The sequence below is a fragment of the Podarcis gaigeae genome, assembly GCF_964106915.1.
Source record: "Podarcis gaigeae genome assembly, chromosome: 1".
Classification (NCBI taxonomy): domain Eukaryota; kingdom Metazoa; phylum Chordata; class Lepidosauria; order Squamata; family Lacertidae; genus Podarcis; species Podarcis gaigeae.
This window is the reverse complement of record NC_139678.1, coordinates 88321760-88346003: the sequence shown is the minus strand read 5'-3', so window position 1 is coordinate 88346003 and position 24244 is coordinate 88321760. Positions and strand designations below refer to the sequence as shown.

The 24244-nt window shown below is 44.3% G+C and overlaps 1 protein-coding gene across 24 annotated transcripts in view; it reads right to left on the bottom strand.

Moving 5' to 3' along the window:
- BIN1 (bridging integrator 1) overlaps positions 1-14423 on the bottom strand; it is a 114395-nt gene extending 99972 nt beyond the window's left edge. For 19 of the 24 annotated variants that reach the window (XM_083740371.1, XM_083740392.1, XM_083740379.1 and 16 more), the window contains exon 1: positions 14097-14380. In XM_083740371.1, coding sequence (XP_083596497.1) covers positions 14097-14177 — 81 coding nt within the window. In that variant the 5' untranslated portion in view covers positions 14178-14380. Of the gene's footprint in view, positions 1-14096 lie in introns of all 24 variants that reach the window. The other 5 variants (XM_083740384.1, XM_083740385.1, XM_083740380.1 and 2 more) reach the window with 2 other exon arrangements.
- Between the last annotated feature and the right edge of the window lie 9821 nt (positions 14424-24244).

Below are 24244 nucleotides of genomic sequence, written 5' to 3'. Positions count from 1 at the left end.
CCACTGTACTTCTAAGCACCTGTCAGGGATTAAGCTTTAAAGAATCAGGTAAAACTGAACAACAACAGCTCCAATAACCAACACTGAAAACGTTGTCTTTAAAAATGGGACAGTAGTATGCCAGCGACAACATATCAGAAAAACAACACTGTTTGTCCTCTGCCTCACTGGATACTAGAGGACATGGCAGAGTAAACATTCCACTGCATTCTGGAGCTGCAGTATTCTGAACAATTAATACCATTATGATACATTGGGCAGTGGTGTTAAGAAAGAATAAACAATTATTTAAAACAAAGGAACTGTGGAGTAAGAGACTTTGCCACTATTCTACAGTAACTCTTCAGGCAATGAAGAAAATGCTTGAGAAGTGTTAACTGTGGTTAATAAGTCAGCTATTTCCTTGAACCTCAAAACATTTGCAGATAGCATCTGTGTTTAATGTGTTGCTCACAAATCAAAAGCTAATATTAGTAACCTTAAATAACCCAATTGTTACATCAAAATAGTATGCTGCTTTGAAATGTTGAAAGTGCCTTTCTGGCACTTTTTAGACAAGCCTTTTAAAAAGAAAAAAAATCACAAAACTAACACCATTGTCATAACTAGAAACATAGCTAGAATACAGTCTGTTTACATGCAACATGCTTATCAGCTGCGAAGCATGCAGTTTCACACCATCTCTACAAGCCTGGTCATCGTTCTTCTTATTTTATATAGATATTGTGATTTGCCTGTAGCCACTACGTGAGAACATTGCTAATAATTATTTGAGCCCATGTCTTCCAAAACCAACATATTCTGTCCACCATACTACTTGTTCTCTTTTGAATCTCTCCATGATAACAGAGACAAGACACCACAATCAGATTATTGTTGCCACAGGCACAGCTAAGCTGCATAGTTTTGAGGCTGAGATTCACTTATGTGCAACAAGGGCACTCTAGAAGATGTTGAACTGATTTAGATGAGGAGTGGGCAGAATCAGAATCTCCTGATAGATCTCTGGATGATTTGCAGAGCTCTGGATTTTTGAGCCCCAATCATCTAACAATAGCAGTAACAAAATGACCATGATGATGATGGTCGTGATGATAATGATGATGATATGCAGAAAGCTTGGAGTAATCCAGGGTGGCTTTTTTAAGTGGAGAGACTGAGCTCTGTTCACTTCTGGTACTCAGAACAAACTTCTGGGTCCAGAAGGCAAATTCAACTGAATAGTATCACTAGTGGGAACCAACCCAACCAACATAACGCAAATCCTGCTTGAGCAATGTGGGCTTCTCTACCCTCCTCTCTGCACCTCTCCAAGTTAGCTGGAGGTATTAGGACAGGGGTAGGCAACCTAAGGCCCAATTGCCTTCTAAATCTGGCCCACAGGCAGTCCGGGAATCAGCATGTTTTTACATGAGTAGAATGTGTCCTTTTATTTAAAATGCATCCCTGAGTTATTTGTGGAGCATAGCAATTCGTTCTTTTTTTTTCAAAATATAGTCTGGCCCCCCACATGGTCTGAGGGATGGTAGACCGGCCCATGGCTGAAAAAGGTTGCTGACCCCTGTGTTAGGAGAACCTCCAGAACAATGGGGGGGTGAAAATGTTCAGTCTAGCAAGCAGAAATGTTTGCACTGATGGAACAATTGTTAATACTGCAGTGCTTAATTCCTCCCAGAATTTTTAAGTATATGTGTGAGTCTTTTGTACCACTCAGGATTTTAATAAAAACCAAAGTAGCTCCCACAAAACTGAAGCCTGCATTAAAAACATATACAGCTTTCAAGAAAAAAAAATTGTTACCATATTAAAAACCACACTGAATCAAAACAACTTTAAACCATTTAAAAATGCAAGAGAAAAAAATATGCAATGCCCACCCTTAAAAGACCCTGCTAGAACAGCCAGTTCATACAAAAATGGTTTTGCTTGCTGGCAACAGGAAAGCAGAAAGGCCATGGAAGGGAGTTCCACAGTTGGGAGCAGCCACCGAGAAGGCCCTGTCAAATGCCCTCACCAAACATGCCTGTGAGGGTGGCAGGTCTGTGAGAAAGTTCTCCCCTTAAGTTATCAAAACTAAGGCAGGCTCATATAGAAATAAATGATCCTTCAGATAGCCTGGACCCAAGACATGAAGGGCTTTGTTGGTCATAACCAGCACTTTGAATTGTGCCTAGAAACAGACCGGTAGCCTGTTATAACAAGGGGTTTCTGTTCTCCCTGTACCTTGTGTTCCAGGCAGCAATTTGGCCGCAGCATCTTGTTTCCACTGAAGTTTCTGAACACTTTCTCATAGCAGCCCCAGACAGAGCACCTCACAGCAATGTTAGTGTTCTCTGGTCTTCAGAACAATTCTGTCTGCATTTGGAGGGTAGGAAGTGGTGGCCAGAGAGGCAACTCTGCAATCTCAGTCATTACTAGTCTACTCAATCCATAGGCAAAATATATCTAGTTCTGCAAGTGGAATTTTTCTTTTCTCTCCCTAACTGTATGTCAAGAAGTCACTGGCATATACACACACAAAATTCACATATTGTTCCCCTATTATGGTCATGCCAATTCATTTTTTCCTACAAACTCTGCTTCTGGCTTTTGTGTGTAATGCAGTGGGAGCCAAACAGATAAAAGTTGGCACATAAAACAATTGGCTGCTTCCTAAGCAAAGCTCCTTTTTCTGCAGATTAAAACAAAGATTAAGTATTTCTTGCCATGTGAATAAGTTTTCTTCTCGCTTCACTGTGTTGAATGCACAATAAGCAGCCCCTAGTCCTCAGTTTCCTCTGCTCCACTGACATAAGCACAGGATATTTTAACATACCTACTTCATGTGGATGACAAATCACAATCCAAAGCTGACAATTCGATTCTTGATTTTGTGGTGCAGAGGGGCATCTTGTAGCAGAGAAGTGGCTTCTACTCTGCCCTCACACATCTCTGAACTTTTCAAAATGCATTATGCTGAGCGACAACAGGAACATCCAAAGTTGGTTGTCTTCCTCCAACACCTCCTTTGAAACTTATACTGGGAAAATTATGGTCCACAAAGTTTTCTACTTATTTAAAATATTTCTTACCCATCCTTTATTGCAAAGCAATGGCAGAATAGGGTACACGAAAATTTAAAGCCATATATAATAAAATACAAACATATATATCCCTTAATCTACACAAAATAAAACATAATTCAGACTCAGACATTAATAATCAATCCTCAGCTTTTGGGGCGCACACACACACACACACACAAAGTAGTTCTCATATAGAATCATTAAGACAACAGAAGTATAAAATATAATTAGCTAGAACAGCAACAAGCATGATCCAGGCATTACTTCCAAAATCTCTTATCAGTAGATTGGCCACAAAAGGTTCCTCTGTAACACTTTTGCAGGAGAAATTCAAGCACATAGCACAACTTTGCATTTGTGCCATTAAACATTAAGCACTCTGTCACCTTAGCACAACAATTTGGAAAGTGATGAGGGAAATAAATTGAAAAATGGGGGGTGGGGATGGTTGAATGTAAATTAATAATATAAAAGAAGAAGAAGAAGAAGAAGAAGAAGAAGAAGAAGAAGAAGAAGAAGAAGAAGAAGAAGAAGAAGAAGAAGAAGAAGAAGAAGAAGAAAATCCAGATGAAGGCTCATCATCACATATTTGACCTGTAAACAAATCAGACCGCACAATAAAACAGGATATAGTCTAAATACTATGTAAGCTTTAAGCAAGCAAATCAGGATGAATGCTGAATAAACCGATCATTTGGGGGAGCCCTAAGTCTCAATCAAAAGCAGAGTTCACATTCTTTAGGAGTACAGTATTTGTTACCTAATTTGGCAATTTGCACCTCATTGACGGCGTACAAATAAATTCACTGCCCATCTTCCCATAATCACACAGACAGATGCAGGTGACACTTTTCTGCTTCTAGTCCTCATCATAAAATGAGATCTAAAATCCAGGCCCCTCCATTATAAATTTGTCCAATGAACTCTATGAAGTAAAGAAACGCTTTATGGATCTGACACAAGATTGTTTGCAAAGATACCCCACAATAGAGGGGAAATTGCAGAAGCTATGGCAAATATGAGGACCGTGAGGTCAGAAGCACAAACATTAGAGGGCGGGGAAAGCACATGTCTGTGGCAAGATCATTGTAAACAACCCCTGGTTCATTGCCTAAGTGAAACAGTTGCCCATTTGTAATCCATTATAAGTACAAAGGACACAATGCAAAAAATAAAAATCTGTTGTTGTTAAGAAAAATGAAATCATAAACAAATAAAAGAGGAGATAATGAAGGGATCTCAAAAGCTTGTTGAGCTTGGTCTTATTCCCTCAACCGGAACTTGTCCACATGATCCTACCTTACTTAACATTAAGATTTACTTTGTGCAGGCAGAGGGGATGCTGTTGCTTCCAGAATACTGGTTGTGACTGCCCCCACACACTAGCATGAACAAACATACTCAGAGCTTGAAAACACATAAAGGTAAAGGGACCCCTGACCATTAGGTTCAGTCGTGACCGACTCTGGGGTTGTGGCGCTCATCTTGCTTTATTGGCCAAGGGAGCTGGCATACAGCTTCCAGGTCATGTGGCCAGCATGACTAAGCCGCTTCTGGTGAACCAGAGCAGCACACGGAAATGCCGTTTACCTTCCTGCCGGAGCGGTACCTATTTATCTACTTGAACTTTGATGTGCTTTTGAACTGCTAGGTTGGCAAGAGCAGGGACCGAGCAACGGGAGCTCACCCCGTCGCGGGGATTTGAACCGCCAACCTTCTGATCGGCATGTCCTAGGCTCTGTGGTTTAACCCACAGCGCCACCTGCGTCCCTTGAAAACACATAATGATACCTAAACCTAGGATTTCTTCCTCTCTTCTGGATCTGGAAGAAACCATGACAAAACACTGAACATGGCCCAGCCACAATCCTACTGACTTCCATGGAAAAGCCAGCATGCCTGCTCATCTTGTCTACTGAAATGAACGAATCTTTTTTTTACAAAATACTTAACTTTGAGCCAGATCATTCCATATTATCTCTTGCTATGCATTTTCCTTCATAGGTTAAGCAGCATGATTGAAAACCAAAATGTTTGGTAAAAAAAAAAAATCAAATAAAAAGAGCCAAAGGATCCATGTGTTACTTCTAGTGCCAACCAGGTGATGCAGTTTTGTTTGTAAATGATCTATGCTGGTACCAAGGTCTATACCTAAGCAGGGCTATATATATGCTATATTATTTTAGAAACTCCGCATCAAAAAAAGCTGAATGTCTTTATGAACACGTTGCATGTACACGCGCATTTTCATACCTAAATGAAATCAATAATAGAAGTGGTAACCCAGGACAGAGGATGCCCTCCATGAGCCTTTCTTCAATGAAATTGGGCCAGGTCCACTCTCGCTCCCTTCACAATTCCTTCTATGCTCCAGGGAGCAATGTGTGTGCACTTTCTCTGCTACAAACAGGGATGCTCTCTAGTGGCATGAGAGTACCACACAGATGCATCTCTCACCTGCAGTGGCCTCTGAACTTTTATTAGTGGCTGGGAGAGGGGATGTTCTGAGCCCCTATTTTTCTACAGAGGCTGGGTATGGAACCCCCTTCCCCCCACTCTTCCTCTGCTCCATGTTTTCCACTACTTCCTCTCCAAGATTTCCTCATATGGGCTCAGGATTTGGAATGAGGTTTACACAAAATTGATTTAGCAGGTTTTATTTGGATTTATGGAGAAAGGTACAGATCTAGTCACTCTCACCCAACTCCTTCCACAAGGAACAGTTCTGAACAGGCACAATCTGGGCATGACTTGCAAGCTGATTTTAAAATCTGTCAATTTCATGTATAGTTTGGCATTTTTATTTTGTCTTGTCTTACTTTTTCAAAGTCTACTTTTCAATGAATATTTTATACAATTTTACGTGAACCACACAAACATATTTTTTTTATTTCAGTGGCAACGTGCGTAGCAAGCATATGCTTTGAGCCCTGCCCTGACACCATGTCCTCTTTCAACAATTGCACAGTTGTCTGTGAAGAAAGACCATCCTGCTCACAAGTCGGGACTCTGCAGCTGTCACTTGCGCTGGGAAGAAGCCATGGGAGAAACAGCAACAGAAAAGCAGCTGATGAGGACACATCAGCAGAGCCAACCCTACCATTAGACAGAGTGAAGCCTCCTCCTTAGGCAGCTGATTTTGGTTGTCCTGAAAGGACAGCAAAATGCCATTTTTTTATTATTCTATTTTTATGGGCAGGGAGGAGGAGAAGCACTTGTGGGATGTTCTATCCCAGGTATCAAAATAACTTGGGCCAGGCCTGCGTGGCATTATTATCAGGGCTTTGGGTGGAAATTATGACATTTTGCACTCCAAGTCTGACGCAGTAGCATTCTAGAACTTTACATCTGGACATAATACTCTAACATTCTGGAACATTACAAGAAGGACGCAATGTAATACCCTAGCATTCTAGAGTATTAAAAACAAGGAAAGCAGGCCAGGGATTTACAAAGGGTTTATTTCAGGATACAAATAGTCACCCTGAACAAACACGCATTAAGCTTACTGTCTCATTATTTATAACGTTTGTGGAATGAATCACAGACAAGTCATAGTGAATCTAGAAGTTCACTGGGAAGTGCTAAACAGTTTTAAAGACCTAAAGATCTGTGGATTTTCAGATAACTGGATGAACACTGGCAATGAGCAAGTTTTCTAAACATGCCACATGTTTAGTCGGTGGGCAGGGGAGAAACAGCTCTGTGGCACTGAGGCACAAATCAGTTGTGGCAAGTGGGGAGGCCCAAAGCCTGTCCTAGTCAGGCAATCCTCTCAGGATTAACTGGAGGCATCCCAGAGGGAGGCGTAGGCATGGGTGGTCCTCCCCCCAGCTTACCAGAAACTCTGGGTGTACTGAAGCTGCTGGATCAGGCCTCTGTGGGTCCCCCAAAACCTCCTCTGCCTGGGCTGCTGCTAAATTCAAGGAAATTCCAGGCCCCCTTGCACAGGTGGCTTGGGTAATAATAATAATAATAATAATAATAATAATAATAATAATAATAATTTATTTATACCCCGCCCATCTGGCTGGGTTTCCCCAGCCATTCTGGATGGCTTCCAGCATAATATTAAAATACAATGATTCATCCAGTATTAAAAGCTTCCCTAAACAGGGCTGCCTTCAGATGTCTTCTACAAGTCCAATAGTTGTTTATTTCTTTGACATCTGGTGGGAGGGTGTTCCACTGGGCAGGCGCCACTACCGAGAAGGCCCTCTGCCTGGTTCCCTGTAACCTCACTTCTTGCAGTGAGGGAACCGCCAAAAGGCCCTTGGCGCAGGATCTCAGTGTCTGGGCAGAACACTGGTTCCCCACAGATCCCTCTGATGAGTTAGCAGAAAGCTCCATCTCCCAGAAAAGGTTCTCCTCCTGAAAAGTGGGCCCATTCCGCCATGTTTCAGCCTTTTCCTAGGCTTTCCTCCCAAGCACTGAACTCCAAGACTTCCAAAGAGCTGTAGGCCCAGGCGAGGGAAAGGGTCTAGAAAGAAAAATGGATCTGAGAGGGAGAGGGAGAGAGAGACAGAGAGACAGAGAGACAGAGAGAGAGAGAGAGAGAGAGAGAGAGAGAGAGAGAGAACGAAAACCTTCTACGGAAAGCAGAAGGGAGCTGAAAGAGGATCTAGGAAGCAAAGACAAAGCAAGAGAACAGAAGGGGGAATCCCTTCCAATATGGCGTTTCTGCCTTTTTCTTTTCCCATGCCTAGAGCTGGCGAGAAATCTCCTACCAATGATGAAGGCAGGAAATAGAACTGGAGTTGGGGGGTTGTCTTGCCCCCAATGTATTCCTCAAAATCTTAACTTCCTGCCAGTGGTGAGAGGGGCAGAGACAGCCCACATCATGGATCCCAATCTCCCCTACAGGAGAACAGATGTACACAGATCAGTGAAGACTGATCGTGGTGCTGCATTTCCCAAGGGTGCTTATCTTCTATTAATTATCTTCTGACTGAGGAATGAGGAATCTCCTCACTGGGAGAAAGACCATAGCCCACTGGAGGATGTCCTGCATGCAAAAGGTTCCAGGGTGAATCCTTGATATTTCTCAGTAGGACTAGGAAAGACTCCAGGTTCAAACCCAGGAAAGTTCCTAATGATCTGGCTCAGTGTAATCATCTTGGTGTGTAACAATATCTGCAAGATTGCTCTGCAACTAAATTGACACAAATTTCAAGTCTGCTTTTGTCAAGGAGATCAATGATACCCATGGGATCCAGCATTGCCTTTCAGGGAGTGGACTGAGATCCAAGAGAGGAGCCCACAGCAGGAAGAGGAGAAGTGATTTTAACAAATTTATCCTCCCACAGCAACACTTCTGGCACTATTCTGGTGGTCCTTCCAGCCCTCCAGAGTAGCTTTCCAGGAAGCACTGACACCAACAGCAGCAGATTTCCATTTTGTGCCATGCATGCTTTTTTCACGATTTCGTTTCCCGTAATTCACATTTCCCTTGTGTCACATTGCCTGCAAAATGCAGGCATCCATTGCAGGCAGCCTTGGGTTCCCACAAGGTTCTTGACTAACCATCTGTGAATTACTGATAGTGGACACCTGTCTACAGGATAAATATAGCAGAGACATCTAACATATGTTACACAGATCACTTTAATAATGGGAAAAAAACCACCCTACCACCTGTCCGAAATCTTTACTCACAGTTACCCTGAGCCTGCACCCAGAGGCTTTATTGTCTTACTCCCAAAACACACAACAAAGTTATTTGTTTCATATCTCTAGCCATTAAAGAGAGAGTGATAGAGAGAGCACCAGAAATAAGTCCATGACTTTGTTTGGGAAAGTCCAGTGGCATAGCGTGGGTTGTCAGCACCCGGGGCAAGGCAAGTAATTTGTGCCCCCTAACCCTAACCCCCAGATGTTGCGCCCAGTGCGGCCGGCCCCCCCTGCTACGCCACTGGGAAAGTCCATACAGGGCATCCACTCCAAAAGCACTGTTGCCACAGTATATGAAGGCTGATCCCAGAATCCTGTTTCCAGTACCAGAGTTCACAGCTTCCAAGGATCCCCGCCCCCACCTCGGTACTGCAGTTACCTGGTAATGGTCATGTTCATTCAGTAGTATGCGCATGTCCTTGCATCCACACCACTGAATAAGTAGGGACAGCAAGTTAAGATTGATTTTTAAATGATGAATTAAGCACAAACCCACCCACACTGCTTTTCAACCATAAACAGCACTATGGACTCCCATACTTGGCACTTTGCTGGGAGGATTTGCTCTCTGGTAACGTCAACCTTAGGAAAACTGTTGTCGGGTTTGTCACATGGCCACCTGACTGTATCAGCCACAGATTCCAGTGAAGCAGCTATTTAGTCAATAGGAAGAAGACAAGTTGCAAGGCAGGGCAAGTTTGTGTTCTAGTTACAAAATGAAGCAGTGCCTGCTCCTCCCATCTTTTCCACCCAGGGGTTGGTCAGGTTGGTACCCACCAAGGGGGCAGGCCCAGGGGGGCACAAAATCATGCCTCTCCACTCTGCCTCAGGGTGGCTAGAAGCCCACCAGCCCATCCATACACTCCTTGGGCCATTCCTCTGCTGCTCTGGGTGGCCGGGCAAGGCACTCAGTCTCCTCTGGGCAGACAAATCCGGTGACTGGCATGGGCTGTTGCAGAAGCCCTGTGGAGGCTCCTCCCGTCAGCTGGCACAAAGGACAGAGGGGCACTGATAATGGGGTGCCAATACAGCTCCTTGTCAAGGGAGTTTAGGTAGGTATGCCTCTGTTTCCATCTCCATGTCGTTTTCCTGGTAAAGTTTTCTTTTTTTGAATCCATCCCCTTCAGTCATACTAATATTGGTTCTGAAAGGCTAACAGGATGCATGCACGATTTCTTTATTTGTGGCAGGCTAATTGAGACCACAGGCTACATACTTCTAAAATATGGGGTATCATTTGGGAGATATGGAGAATCCAGCCTTGTTGCAAAGCACAGGGTGAAGTTCCTTCTCCCTATCCAAATATTATTTGTTTAAAGTAAATTAAAAAAGATAGCTTTTCTTTCCAATTTGTGTCTAATACTAGTAATTTTGTTAAGAAAGAGAAACTTCTGGTAATTTGAATTTTTAAAAGATATTTTGGCTTTGATATGATACTGTAACAGAAAATGCTACATATTCTCCATTTCAGAAGTCAAAGTTGTGTTTCTAACAACAACAAAGTTACATTTTGTGTGTTAAACTGTAAATTATATTACCCTTGAAATAAGCCACTCACAGGAAGAATTCACTTAAGTGTGACACTATGTAATGTGTTACAACTATAAAAGCCAGAATAAAAAATAATAATAACAGCTTGCTTGAATAAAGATTTTAGAAAAGCTCTTCTTCAGGCTATGCAGGCTATGGACTTAAACTGTGGTGATCATTGTCCCTAAGAAAGAAAGGGAATTGTGTATTTGAACTGGAGAAAGGGGACAAGTAAAATAAGACAGAATGCTATTTCCTTGCTTGATCTAGATAAAATTGCTCCAAGGCAAATCAAGAACTATTTGCTCCAAACTGCTCTGGAGCAGTGCAGCAGCCATATCTTCCTTTCTGAGCGTAAGGTGACACTTTGCGCTGCATAGCAACTTGCCACACAGGCAAAAGGGCTCTGCTGTAAATAGACCTACCTCATTTAGAAACTTTACCCCAACCATCATCAGCTAGGCGAGGCTGAAATAGAACCTCTCCTCCTACGCCTGGATTCTCGCACATTGGGCCAAGCCCCCTTGCAGAGGGGCAGGTGTGCAAGACACCTCCAAAGGAAGGTGACAAGATTGCTGGAGGTCTTGCAACCACAGGGGTCAAAAGTCAAGCACCAGCTGATGGAGGCCCCTCTCTAGGTTTTGAGTATGTGCTTCCTTCCCCTCTGGTCCTCTTCTAGAAAACGAAGTCCTGATCCCAATCACGGCAGAGTTAGTGACTGGAAGAGAGATGGAACCTGGAGTGGGAACTCAGCAAGCAATTGGCCTAGCCCTTGAGAGTTTCCCTCCTGCCTTTCTGCCAGGACTGGCTCCTTTAACCACCCTAACCTGGAGTTCCTCTAAGAAACAGGACACTTTCAACACTGGACCACCCCCAGGGGCACATGGAGAATCCCTGCACAGTCGGGTACTGAAAAGGTAACTGGTGCTTGATGTGATGGTGAAGGCACAGGAGGCCCCAAAGCAGAGCAGGCCTAGAAGAAGAAGAAGAAGAAGAAGAAGAAGAAGAAGAAGAAGAAGAAGAAGAAGAAGAAGAAGAGTTTGGATTTGATATCCCGCCTTTCACTCCCCTTCAGGAGTCTCAAAGCGGCTAACATTCTCCTTTCCCTTCCTCCCCCACAACACTCTGTGAGGTGAGTGGGGCTGAGAGACTTCACAGAAGTGTGACTGGCCCAAGGTCACCCAGCAACTGCATGTGGAGGAGCGGAGACGCGAACCCGGTTCCCCAGATTAGGAGACTACCGCTCTTAACCACTACACCACACCACACAGAAGGCTGGCAAGCAACAAAATGCCGGGGGCAAAGAGAGAGAAACATTGTCCCAGTGGTCAGGCAGAAAGCACAATCATAAGAGAAATTGTTCTAGATGCTTACTTCACCCTCCAGCGACTTAACCCTAAAGTGTGTGGAATGAGGCTACTATGGTGAAAAAATGCCATCCAGCAGGTACAAGGGATCACTTTGGGAATTATGCTTTCCATGGGCTTGCACGGATAGCTCAGTGGGTAGAGCCTGAAATGCTTAATCTCAGGATCGCTGGGCAAAAGATTCCTGCATTGCTGGGGGTCGGAACAGATCTCAGGGTCCCTTCCAGCTCTACAGTTCTATGATACTATGTTGGAATTGGCCCACAGGTGCGAAGCAGCAACCCCACAGAAAAGCAAGAACAATAATGAGCTTCGGGGGTTGCTGTTGCTGTGGGGAAGGCAGTCTGGCAGCAGGCCAGTCAGACCCTGAGCAAGAAGGCAAGCGTAAACCAATCTGTGTCTCCAAACCCAGCGAGTAATCCGGTGAAGAAGCGTGGCGCGCAGCAGCACTTCCTCCGCCTCTCCACGCCTTATGCAGCACGCCTGCGGTCTCTTCCACACGACGGGGGGGGGGGGGGGGGAGAGAGAGAGAGAGAGAGAGAGAGAGAGAGAGAGAGAGAGAGAGAGAGAGAGAGAGAGGCAGAGGCAGCGGTTTTCATCTCCCCCAATCGCCTCTGATGGCACCTGACCCACGCAGAGCCCTCTGTCTCTCTCTCTCTCGGCTGGAACTGCAGGCAGGCAGTCCTAATCTCCCGCCGAGCCGCTCTAGAAAGCAGCTTTTGAGAAAAGCCCCGCTCTCGCAGCAGCCCGACCTATGCGCGCCTGTCAATCGGGAAAAGTGGCCACAGCAAAGCCCGGGGGGGGGGATGGAGAGACAAGAGTGGATTAGGGGAGAAGAGCCAGCCAGATCCAAGGCCAGCCACAGCGCCCGCCTGCCTTGCTTTCCCCCCGCATGCGCTCAAGAGAGAGGGAGATGGAGAGACTGCGAGAGCTGCCCACGGGGACAGCAGGGAGATTTCCAAGCACGGGGGGGCGGGGGGCTGGGGAATCCGGGCTGAGCTCTCCGTGTTCTGTTAGGCAGGAAGAAGAGGAAACGACTAACTGCTGTCCTTGCCCTTTGCAGGTGAAGGAGCTGCAATTGAAGCATCTTAACCTGGGGGAGGCGGGGTGGGGAGGGAGGCGGACATCTCACGCGTGCGTAAAGGGAGGAATCTCGTCCACATCTCCTCTGACGTTGCAGAGCGGATTTCCAACTCCCCGGGACCCCCCCCTTTCCTTTCCCTATTCGAGGTGGGTTTTAACCCTGTGCGGTCTTTGGGGCGCGAAGCCTCTCCCCCCCCCCCAAACACAAATGCATCTTTATTGCAGGCGTAAAGTGGGCGCCGTGGACCCCCGCCAGGGGGCAACCGCAAAGCGCGCCCTTCCCTATCGAGAGCCAGTCGATCCGTCCGCCCAGAATCCCATCCCAAGGCCTCGCCATCTCGTCCGGGCTTCGGGCCAAACCCCCGGTAGTGGCGGTGGGTTTTCTCGCGCTGACCTTCGCCGCTAAAAATAGCCGCGGTGTGTCCGCACGCACAGCGCGCGTCGCTTTCGCCCTACAGCAGACCTGTCCCGCTTGCAGCGCTGGAAGGGAAACGGATCGAGGCTGAGGGACACCTTACAAACACGCCAATATAGGAGAGATTACGGGGTTGGGAGAGAACAGAGGGATATCATCCCCAGGAGAGGTCGAGTTTCGCTTCCATCCCATACGCCATAATGCCTTTGCCCCTAATAACCTTCCCCTCGGCTTCACCAACTGGGCAGGAGTCTCCAAAATAAGCCGAGCCACCATCCTACAACCTTTGCCGATCTCTCTCTCTCCACCCTCTTCCCACCACCCAGGCCAGGGGTGCCAACTTGAATAAAATATTGGGGGGGGGGAGGTAAGCAGCGCCCCACATAATCGATTACAAGACACGTCACACGCACACCATTTGAATGGCAATGGCCATCAACTTGGGGGGCAGCCCCCTCAAATATTTCAGTAGGGGCAGAAGGGTCCTCGGCTCGTTGGAGTTGTCTGCTATCCCAGGCCCCACGTTGCGCTTCTGAGGCTGTGATTTGAAGCCCTCGTGTTGAAGGCAGCCGGACTTCCACTTCCGAAGCAGCCTACAAGCCAGGAGCGAAGACTGCATTGCCCTGCTCCCAAGCCCACCCCGGGGAATCTCGCAGCGTGGGCACCCCAAAAAAGTAGCGCGGGAGGGACGGGCAAGGAGGAGACGTGGCCGAACTGTCAAGACGCACCAGGGATCCTCCGCAGGGACGGCACTTCTAGGAGAGCAGGGGAGAGAAGGACGCCCCACTGAATTGCATTGCGCCACTCTCGCCAAAGCGCACCCGCCCGCCCTGCTCCTTGTACTGGCGACCCTTTTCCCTCTCCCCGCACGCATGAAGCCCCATCAGCGCCCCGGGGAACCGCAGACGCGACGCCCGGCCCGCCGGCCCAGCCCCTTGCCTTTTCCGCCCCGCGCTCTCCCCATACCTTCTCCTGGGCCCGGGTGAGCTTCTTCTGCATATTGCTGGCGATTTTCCCTGCGGTGACTCCCTTGCCCATCTCAGCCATCTTGCTGTCCTTTTTAAAATATATGTAGATGTCTTAAAGCTGTGCGGTGGTGGTGGTTAAATTGATCAGACCCGGAGGAAGAGGGGAAAGAGCAGGAGCGAAACAATGGCCATAGCCCTCTTCAAGAGCCGGGGACCCGCAGGATACAGCCTTTTAAAGAGACAGTGCAGCCCAGGCGCGGCGGCCTCTTAAAGGGACAGCGCGCCCTGCTCGGGAGCAGGACGAGGACGCGAGCCTAGCGAGAGCAAACGAAGAAGCAATGAACTTAAGCTAAGGAGCCAATAAACGTAGGCTAAGCATGGAGGAGAAGCCTATGGGCATCGTGATTGGAAAAATCAATAGATGTACAATGATTATTGCCCCATTTGCTTTCTGAAAGGATGAGGGTTAAGTCACATGGTTTCAGCTGTGCATCCGACCACCTTTTTCGGCAACTTTTAAATTTTTGTTGTGTTCAAAGATAGAAACGCACGATGAGTGTCAAGTCATTGATTCATCTGGGCGCCGCAGTTTTACGATGAAATCGCAGTGGCCCTCATCATCTTTGAACTTTATCAAATATCCTGCGTTTTTATTATTCTCCTCTTCCCCTAGAGCAATGTGCATTTCTCTGGTTGAAATTAAATGCACCTGCCGCTTGGCAGACTTCTTAAAAGGAATCTGGAGATAATCTTAATAATAATACATGAATGTTGGATGGTGGTGATGCAATCACATAATACTTTGCCTGCAAGGCAGGGAAAAGGCAAATGGCTCTTTGCTCTAAGGATATTAAAATCCTAACATAGTGGGAATGACAACCATGGTTAAGGAGAGATGGCAGAGACAACTGGGGAAGGTTTTTTACTTAAGGTTTATTTGACAAGAATTGGCATCTGTGTTTGGCGCCACGGTCGCTGAACAGAGAACCTCTGATGATGTACAAAGTAACTTCCATTCATTCCTGAATAACCACAGGCATCTCACACACATCTGAGATGTAGGCAACGTAACTTCCAAGTTTCTGGATTCAGACCAGTGACCCAGTATCCTGTTCTCACAGTGGTCAACCAGATAAATGCAGCACACAAAACGTCATTATGATCATGGTTCAAAAATCACAAATACACATTAAAATGCAATAAAATAGGCAAAGTCCTTCCCCCTGTGTTCTGAAGACCTGCATGAATAAATGCACCTTTAGCTGATGCCTGAATGAAACCAACATAAGGAACACTATGACCAAGAAGGGCCTGCTCTGTGGTAGCCCCATAGTCTGCATTTACTAAAGACACCAGAAGCTGAGTCTCCCCCACTGAATTAAAAACCAGGTTGGTGATCAACTCCCGCCCAGAAACCAATGTCCCCACTGTGGAAGGACATGTAGACCCAGAATTGGCCTCCACAGTCACTTACGGACTCATTTTAATAATTTCAAGTACTTGCACCAGAAGTGGCTTAGTCATGCTGGTCACATGACCCCAAAACTGTCTGCGGACAAACACCGGCTCCTTCGGCCAGTAAAGTGAGATGAGCGCCGCAACCCCGGAGTCATCCGCGACTGGACTTAACGGTCAGGGGTCCCTTTATCTTTACACTAATATTAACAACTTGAATTGGAGTTAGAAATTGACCACCGCTCCACCATCCTTTTGTGATTATACAAACACACACCATTTTCTTGAAAAAAAATCACCTAAGGTACAAAAATCACACTCATTGTACTATTAGTGCTTTAATTGATAGATTGATCAAATAGAGATTTGGGCTCCAATACAACTTTATAGACACAGACCTGCCACAGTCATGGACACATAGCCCTGTCTAAATAAATAAATAAATCAGTATTTGTACCAATTAGCCCAGGCAGCTTTGTCAAAAAGGGAATTACATATCCAGCATCTGTTTGTTTGTTTGTTTGTTTGTTTTTGATGTATTTTTATTAACAATTTCTTGGTTTACAAAAGTATGTGCAATGTCTCTTTTTTCAAGTTACATTTTCTACAGATCAGTTTCATTTGTTGAGACATTAGTGTTACATTAGGAAGAAAGGGGGGAAATGGTGAGTGGGGGTGGGGTCGGGTGGCAATGCTTCTATTCTACTTAGTGCATGTGGGGGGGTTGTGTCAGCGTCGCTTGTGCAGGTTCCCTTTACTATTCGCTTGTGTTCCTTTGGTGGTGAGAGGGTTGGCCTAGGGTGTGGTTGTTCATTTGTGATTGGCTGTGGTGATCTTTGTTTTCATGTGTGAGTGGGGTGGGTGGATGTTTAGGATCAGGTTAGCCATATTGATTTGTATGCTGTTGGTGGATTCTTATCGTTGTCCTGTTGGGCTGTGTATGTGATAAAGGGGAGCCATACCAGAGTGAAGGCGTCTTCTTCTATTTGTCCCCATATCCAGCATCTCTTTGTGAGTGCAGTTTCTCATCCAACTCCAGATATACCCCTGACTAGATTGAGGTGCTTGGATATTATAATCAGTTTGGATTGCTAGTTTTATATGCCCAACAGGGCCAGCTCAAAACATCCTGCTGCCTGAGGTGGAACAGCAAATGTTCTCCAGCCCTGCCCAAGTCAGAGGCATTATACCCAAGACTGACCAAGTTATTTTGGCACCTGAGACAGATAATCTCATTGCTCTCTCTCCCTAGAAGTAAAAACACAATCCTAGTAAATAAAGTAACAAACAATTTGTCAACCAAAATCATCTGCCCAAGCCTACCACTTCCATTTGCCTAATAGAATCAGCCCCAATGCTCAATAAATAAGCAAAACTTATGTAAATACAGCCATTTCCTAATTTTTATTAGTCATGTGACAATGTGCAACTTTTTACATGTTATATCCATTCTAATGGTTTTGTTTGTGTATGCACTATGTATTGGATAAATACATTAAAAACTGACCCTTTGGTTGATAAATTTTGGTGGGGAGAAATTTTAATCGTTGGAGGCAAGAAAGTAGGGTACATTTGTTTCTATTTCAAGCCTTTTTGGTTCTGATGCAGTTCTGAAATGAACCTCCCCCCCCCCCAATAAAATATTAAAACTAGCCTTTCATTTTTTTTAATGAATATTTATTAGCATTTTCAATAACAAACATAACAAAAATAGACAGAAAAAAGTAACAAAAAATACAAAAAAGAACTTTAAAAACAATTAAAAACATATACAATTTCAATTGCTTATTTTCATATAACTTCTTTCTCAGACCTCCTCACACCTCCCCTTCTTGTATTCCAATTCAATTGTTATTCCAGCAAATTCTTATTACAAATTTCTCAACCTTCGCTTAATAATTTTTACATATTATGATTTTACCTTTTCTCTTTCTTCCATTTCCTTAAATTATTTTTGCAATTCTTATTTTCATTTTAATTTGACCATTCTAAAAACCAATTTTAACTTATCTAAACAACATCAATACTTATACGTCATTTCTTATTCTTAAGCATATTTCTTAAAGTCGGCCAATATTTCCCTTCCACGGCTTTCCCAACTTCCATGCAAATAATCAACACATTAAAACAAAGTAAATTTTAATTATATATCCTTTGGATTACCAAACTCCACCCCCCCTTTCCCGGTTTTGGTCCCCAACAATTGTTCATCATATACTGTTTAGCCTGGAGATCTCACGTCCGAGGCTCTCAAGTCACCCTCAGTTCCTCTCTGTCAGCCTCTTTGACAGTCCTTGATGTTAAGCCCCAGGGCTCGGAGGGGCTCCAACCCCACAGGATCCATGTTTTTTCCAACTAACCCTCCATATTTAAAATTAACGCTTATGGGGTGCTCCAAACCTGGTTTCATCTTCCTCTCAAATCCAAAAGCTCCCCAAGCTCCAACTTCCACCTTGGTCAGGTTTGTGATCCTTAGGTCTTCATTTTCCATCTCAGGCCAGACTTTCCACCTCAAATTTTTATTCTCCTTTGATACCTTCCTGTCAGGCCCCGTTAAAACTAGCCTTTCAAGGGGACATGAATAGCATTCCCTCCCCAAATTAAATTGTAGGTTAGCTCACAGTTGCTTACAGTGCAACCCTAGCACCATGCCTATTCAGAAGTAAGTCCTGTTGAATTGATTGATGCTTACGTCCATGTGAATTGGGTTAGAATTGCAGGCTGCCTGCCTCATTCAAACACAGCCTCCCTCGCACTTTATATCTGGTCCCCACTCCTTAACTCAGGGGTCAGCAAACTTTTTCAGCAGCGGGCTGGTCCACTGTCCCTCAGACCTGTGGGAGGTCAGACTATATTTTGGAGGGGGGGAAGTGAACGAATTCCTATGCCCCACAAATAACCCAGAGATGCATTTTAAACAAAAGGACACATTCTACTCATGTAAAAACATGCTGATTCCTAGACCATCCGCGGGCAGGATTTAAAAAGCAATTGGGCTGGCTTTAAAAGGCAATTGGGCTGGCTCTGGCCCCGGGGCCTTAGTTTGCCTACCCATGCCTTAACAGATGGAAGTGTCCTCTTCAAGCTCTGGCTGGAATGCTGAGATTCCACACCTATCAGGAGATAAGCTCTTAACCCACTGTGGAATCATCAGGCCTAACTTCCTAGACTATTCATAATCTACATAGCAGAAAAATGCTCTGCCAGCAATGATAATCAGCTAATACCAATTTATTTTTATTGATTGACTGTCCCAATTTTTGTTTTCGTTTCGAATTTGGTATGGCGGAACTAGGCCTCCCATTTTAAATATCCAATAGCAAAATTAAAATAACAGAGGATATAACTGAACTGTGAAATTCACTCCCACAAAAGGCAGTGATGACCATCAACTTGGACAGCTTTAAAAGAGGATTTCGAGGAGAAGCCTATCAATAGCTACTGTCCAGGATGACTATATCCATTGCTGGAAAGCACAGGAGGGGGAGAGCAATGTTGCAGTCAAGTCCTTCTTGTGGGTTTCCTATGGGCATTTGGTTGGCCCCAGTGCAAACAGGATGCTGGACTAGATGGGCGACTGGCCTGATCCATCAGGGCTATTCTTATGTTCTTATGCTAATGGAATAGAATCTGACTAGCAAAAGAAGAATGGTGATTCATCTATCTCAGTGACAAATCGTTCTAGAAGGGCAGGAACAGGAACAGAGATTAGATTAGGAATGGGAAGCAGCATCCATCAATCCCATGTTTCTCAATTACCTGGTTGTTCGCAGGACAGTTGCTGAGAATTTCTAGACTTGCCCTGAGCAAGCTAGGGTCCATATGCATGCAGAAAGAAATCTGTGCCTGCATATTCCTCACTAAATGGAGAAGTGCTTGTGGAAATGGCTGATGCATGTACAATTCCCCAGGCAGGTTTTGCAGATGTAGAGGGGCAACCTGTGTATATATGAGCACCTTAAAATGCAGGGATGTTGTCCGTCAGCCCCCCGCCCCCACACTTTGCAGACCAGAGAGACACCTGGGTTGTCTTCACCCAATGTGCAATCCCTGATTTGTTTCCCCACACCAAACTCCTATTCAGTAAAGCTGCCATCTGAGCATACACAACTGCTGCCTCAAATGCACACATCTCCGCAGCTGGTGTTTTTAAATCAGATAGAAGTTGTATTATTCCAGAAACTACAGGATGCATATAAATTGTGGCTACCAGCATGTATACAGTACTCTGCTTCAAACTGCCCTGGAGCCAGAGTGAAGGATAATGTGCTCACAGCCTTAGTTACAGTGAATAGCACCAATCAATGACTTGCAAATGTAGCTGTCCTCACCTCTCTGCTGAACAGGTGATTGGTGCTATTCAGAGCAACTAAGGGAGAGAGACAACAGTGTAAGATTCATTCCAGCAAGAGAGGCATGCAATCTTTAGCACACTGCCATATTTCAGGTCAGTTTCAAATACTGGTGCACCAAACATTTTATCACTGTCTTTGCATCTTCTCAGTATTCAGAATTTTGGTAAATCAGGATATATTAGTTCCTCTCAATTTTTATGCAGTTGGTAATATATACAGCAAGCGATGGCAACCAGTGACTATAATGATTATGTGTGGCAGTAACTTTTTCTTCATTTTTCAATCATTCATTGCCACCTGATTATATATATATATTTTAGACCGATATCACCAACTGCATGACTGTTTCTGTTCTTGAGTGCTCCACAAACTTTGAGGCTAAATATCTCAAGCTGCCCAAAGGTTATAGAATACAGTACCATCAACTGCTGCTGCTGTTGGCTTTTTTAAAAAAATGCACATGGAGTAGATATAAAAGCAATAATGAAATGTTTGGACCACCAAAATTTCAGCATTTTGAAAGTTCATCTGCACAAGCATATGGTTTCCAGAATTCTAGACTGGGGACCCCCAGTGGGCCTCAGTACTGCAGCCCACCCTCTGACCACACCAGTGTTTAACTGGATTGGTGTCTGCAGCAGCAATTCCTTGTGTGTGCAGGGCATAGGCATGCATGTTACAGAAGGAACAAAAAGAATTGGGATGAGGTGAGAGAGAGGAAAAGCAGAAGCTCTTGGAGACACTTCTGTGTTGTCTGGCAGCTCCTCTTCTTCACAATGAAACTCACACCCTCATTCCCATCTGGTCTTGCTGCTGAGCCAAGAAGCCTCATCTCCCTCCTTTGAGGGGAAAGGGCAAGAGGAGGCACAGAAGGCAATCAGGAGGAGATCAGAAATCAGAACCTGGAATCAGCACTGTTGCTAATTCACACCACTGATTCATGGCCAATTCCAGCAAGAGGCGGTTGCAGATAAGCCCAACCAATGGCATAACTGCTCCCAGGAAGTTTCTGCGATGAGTTTGGGGTGCATATATGGTCTTTATCTTCCAGGGCTGCCTAGCCAGCTGCATTCCTGAGATAATTATTGTATGGGGTCAATCAAGTGACACATTGATAAGGCAAAGCCTAGGTGATATCTGGTGTTTGTCTTTGGCCTACTAGCTTAGAGTTTTCATGCTTTAACAGCCTAAACAGGAGACTATCTGCTTCCAGAAATGATTACACATTGTTAGGAAAACATTAGCTACCGGTACCTAGCAAAGCAAACGTATGAATATTAGCCCTTTAGAGCTTCCTAAAGTGCAAAGGCACATTTGAGCAAGCCGGGAAGAATGACTGGGCAAAGAGATCACTGAAGTCTTTTTGCATCCTAGCCAACTCTTATATACATATAAGCTACTAGCGTTGTCTACTGCTACTAGGTTAGCAACTGGGAGCCTGGTCAGAAAAGCATGCTACAATGTGAGCTAATCTTGCAGCATTTCAAAATCAAGTGAAGAACTGATAACAAAGTTCTTAGAGAAGAGCTCTCTGACAAACAAACTGTTGCCATAAGGAAGCTTAACTTCAGGGCCTAATCAAACGAGACTTATAAGATTAAGATACCAAAAGGCAGTCAAAGAATGAGGCTGCATAAGATCATCGTCATCAGACTCTAGATTCTGCCAAAAGTTAATTAGCCTCCTCCAGGCGGTGATCACAGCTACAGATAATTTAACATTCCTTGTATACTAAAAGGAAAAAGTCCTTTAGTGCTGACAAGGATGAACTGGTAAATCCTTTCCCATATTTGCCACTGTAATTCTATTATCTAAACTTTGAAAAAATATAAAATGCGCTCTGCAAGAATATTGTTTACATAGGCTACAATGGTCATGGAAAGGTATTTTGTTTTCCTTGACCTCAAGAGGTGTCAGCTCTGCAAGGCTGTACAAATACATTGATCTGACCTGAAAAGCTTACCAGTCTACAGATTCTTATTTACACTAGCACATACTGTAGGTGCAACACAAATTTAAGTATGGCAATTCTCTACAGACCACATCATATCATGTCAGGTTTGAGGAGGTAGAGATGTGGCTGCCAATGCCTCAATGTGCATTCCCAGTTTTGCATTGGCAAGGGAAAGCAGGTTTTGACTGATGACTGGTAAGGCCCAAGCCTTGGGCAGTTTAAAGCACTACACAGGACTCTTGGAAAGCCCTACACAGTATATTAAATCTTGGCTTCAAGATACCAGTGTTACATCAGGTAACTTCTCTGCAGTGGCTCCCTGTCTGTGGAATGCTCTCGCCAGGGAAGTTTGTCTGGCACCTTCATTATACACCATTAGGATCCAGGCAAAAAAAAATCCTTTTTAACCAGGCCTTCGGGTGACCTGATTTACATCCTATGCCCTTTTAAAATGTCTTGGGAGGGGCTATTGGGTTGTTGTTTTCATTTTGATTATACATTTTGTGCTGTTATATTTTGATTTTGTTCTGTGAACCGCCCGGAGACCTCCAGGTATAGGGCGATATATAAATTAAACAAGAAGAAGAAGAAGAAGAAGAAGAAGAAGAAGAAGAAGAAGAAGAAGAAGAAGAAGAAGACATACTATTCATTTCATCAAATATATTTGCATTGACATTAACACAGTTGTCTGCACTGCAATTCACTTTTGTGACAGAAATATTTTTCATAACACTTATCTTGCATATGGACCAGTGAACCAGTTCATAGTAAGAATCCTGAACGTGTGAAACGTAATCCAATGTGGCTTCCATCTCATGTTACTCTGTTTCCAAGCTGGAAGTATCTGCTTCTTTGAAAAATATATCCTTGTGTATGATTTGAACAGCCCGGTGGATTTGAACAGCCTAGTGGGTGGTGCTTGTGAATACACACACATACCCCACACACAGCCCTCTTTTTGCATTCATTGGCATGTGTTCACTGTTGCAGCTGTACATTGTAGCATTCACTATTGCCTTTGTGATATATAATTTACACGGCTTCAGATTATTTTATGGATGGGACCGGTTCAGTATGTGTGAGGAAAAAACCAAGTCAGCACACTCCTGAAACATCTGAACAGTGTTGGGTGGGTATAGATATCAAAGCTTACTTCTTCAACATCAAAATGAGTGTTGTCTGTTCCTACAAAACCAAGAGTCACTTTATTATGACCAACTTCCCCCAGCCTTGAATTTTCTAAGTGTTTTGATAGATGGGAATCATACAGGTATTTATTTTTATTTTTCATCTCAAGGAGTACAGTGGTACCTCAGCTTACAGACACTTCAGGTTACAGACGCTTCAGGTTACAGACTCCGCTAACCCAGAAATAGTACCTCGGGTTAAGAACTTTGCTTCAGGATGAGAACAGAAATCGGGCAGCAGCGGCGCGGCGGCAGCGGGAAGCCCCATTAGCTAAAGTGGTCTTCAGGTTAAGAACAGTTTCAGCTTAAGAAAAGACCTCCAGAATGAATTAAGTTCTTAACCCGAGGTACCACTGTACTTGAGATGTCCTGTTTATGACTGGAAAGCAATGAACAATCTTGATAACAGATCCAAGTCACTGTACCCCCACTTCCATCACTCCCTATAGCAGGAAGCAGTAATTTGAGAAAATTTTGCTAGATTTCTTCAACCAGTCAATAAATCTAGTTTCTCTGGACTTTCTGAATGGAACTTTCTGAACCATCTGAGCCACGTTTTCAAGCTTTTATTTCAAAGTAAGCATTGCCCCACTGTCTCATCCACCACCCTGCTGGAATAGATAAGAAAGTCAATATAGACAGACTATTGCAAATAAAAAAATAGCACCATCTGGTGGTGTTTTGGTTCTATACAGCAAAATGTCCTTGATTTGATTCAGGCAATTGAATTGCTCACAGAATATTAGTGCTTCACTGCACACTGATACACATTTATTTGTCAACTGCACTCATAGCCTCAGGAGCAGGATTTTGTTAAATACACCTTTTTTCCAGTTGGGCAAATAAAAATTCATACTATACAAAAATAGGACTTGTGTCAAGTCCTGAAAATAACCGCAACAACCAGGCTGTGCAACTGTTGCCCAACAAGAAAGTAAGAGAAAAGGGAGGAAACCACAAATGAACTAGATGCTGGGAAATTCACCTGGGCACATGCTTCATCATTTTGTACATAGCAAATGACAAAAGTATCATGCCCGGAATGTAATCAAGGGCATAAACAGGCAGACCTAATGCAGCCACCATAATGGAGGATCCTAAAGTTGTTGCGAGATTTCAGTCCATTCAGTTTTCTATATGTACTTATGAACTACAGTGGTGCAATTTAATCAGTACTGTTTCAAATTAAAATCCA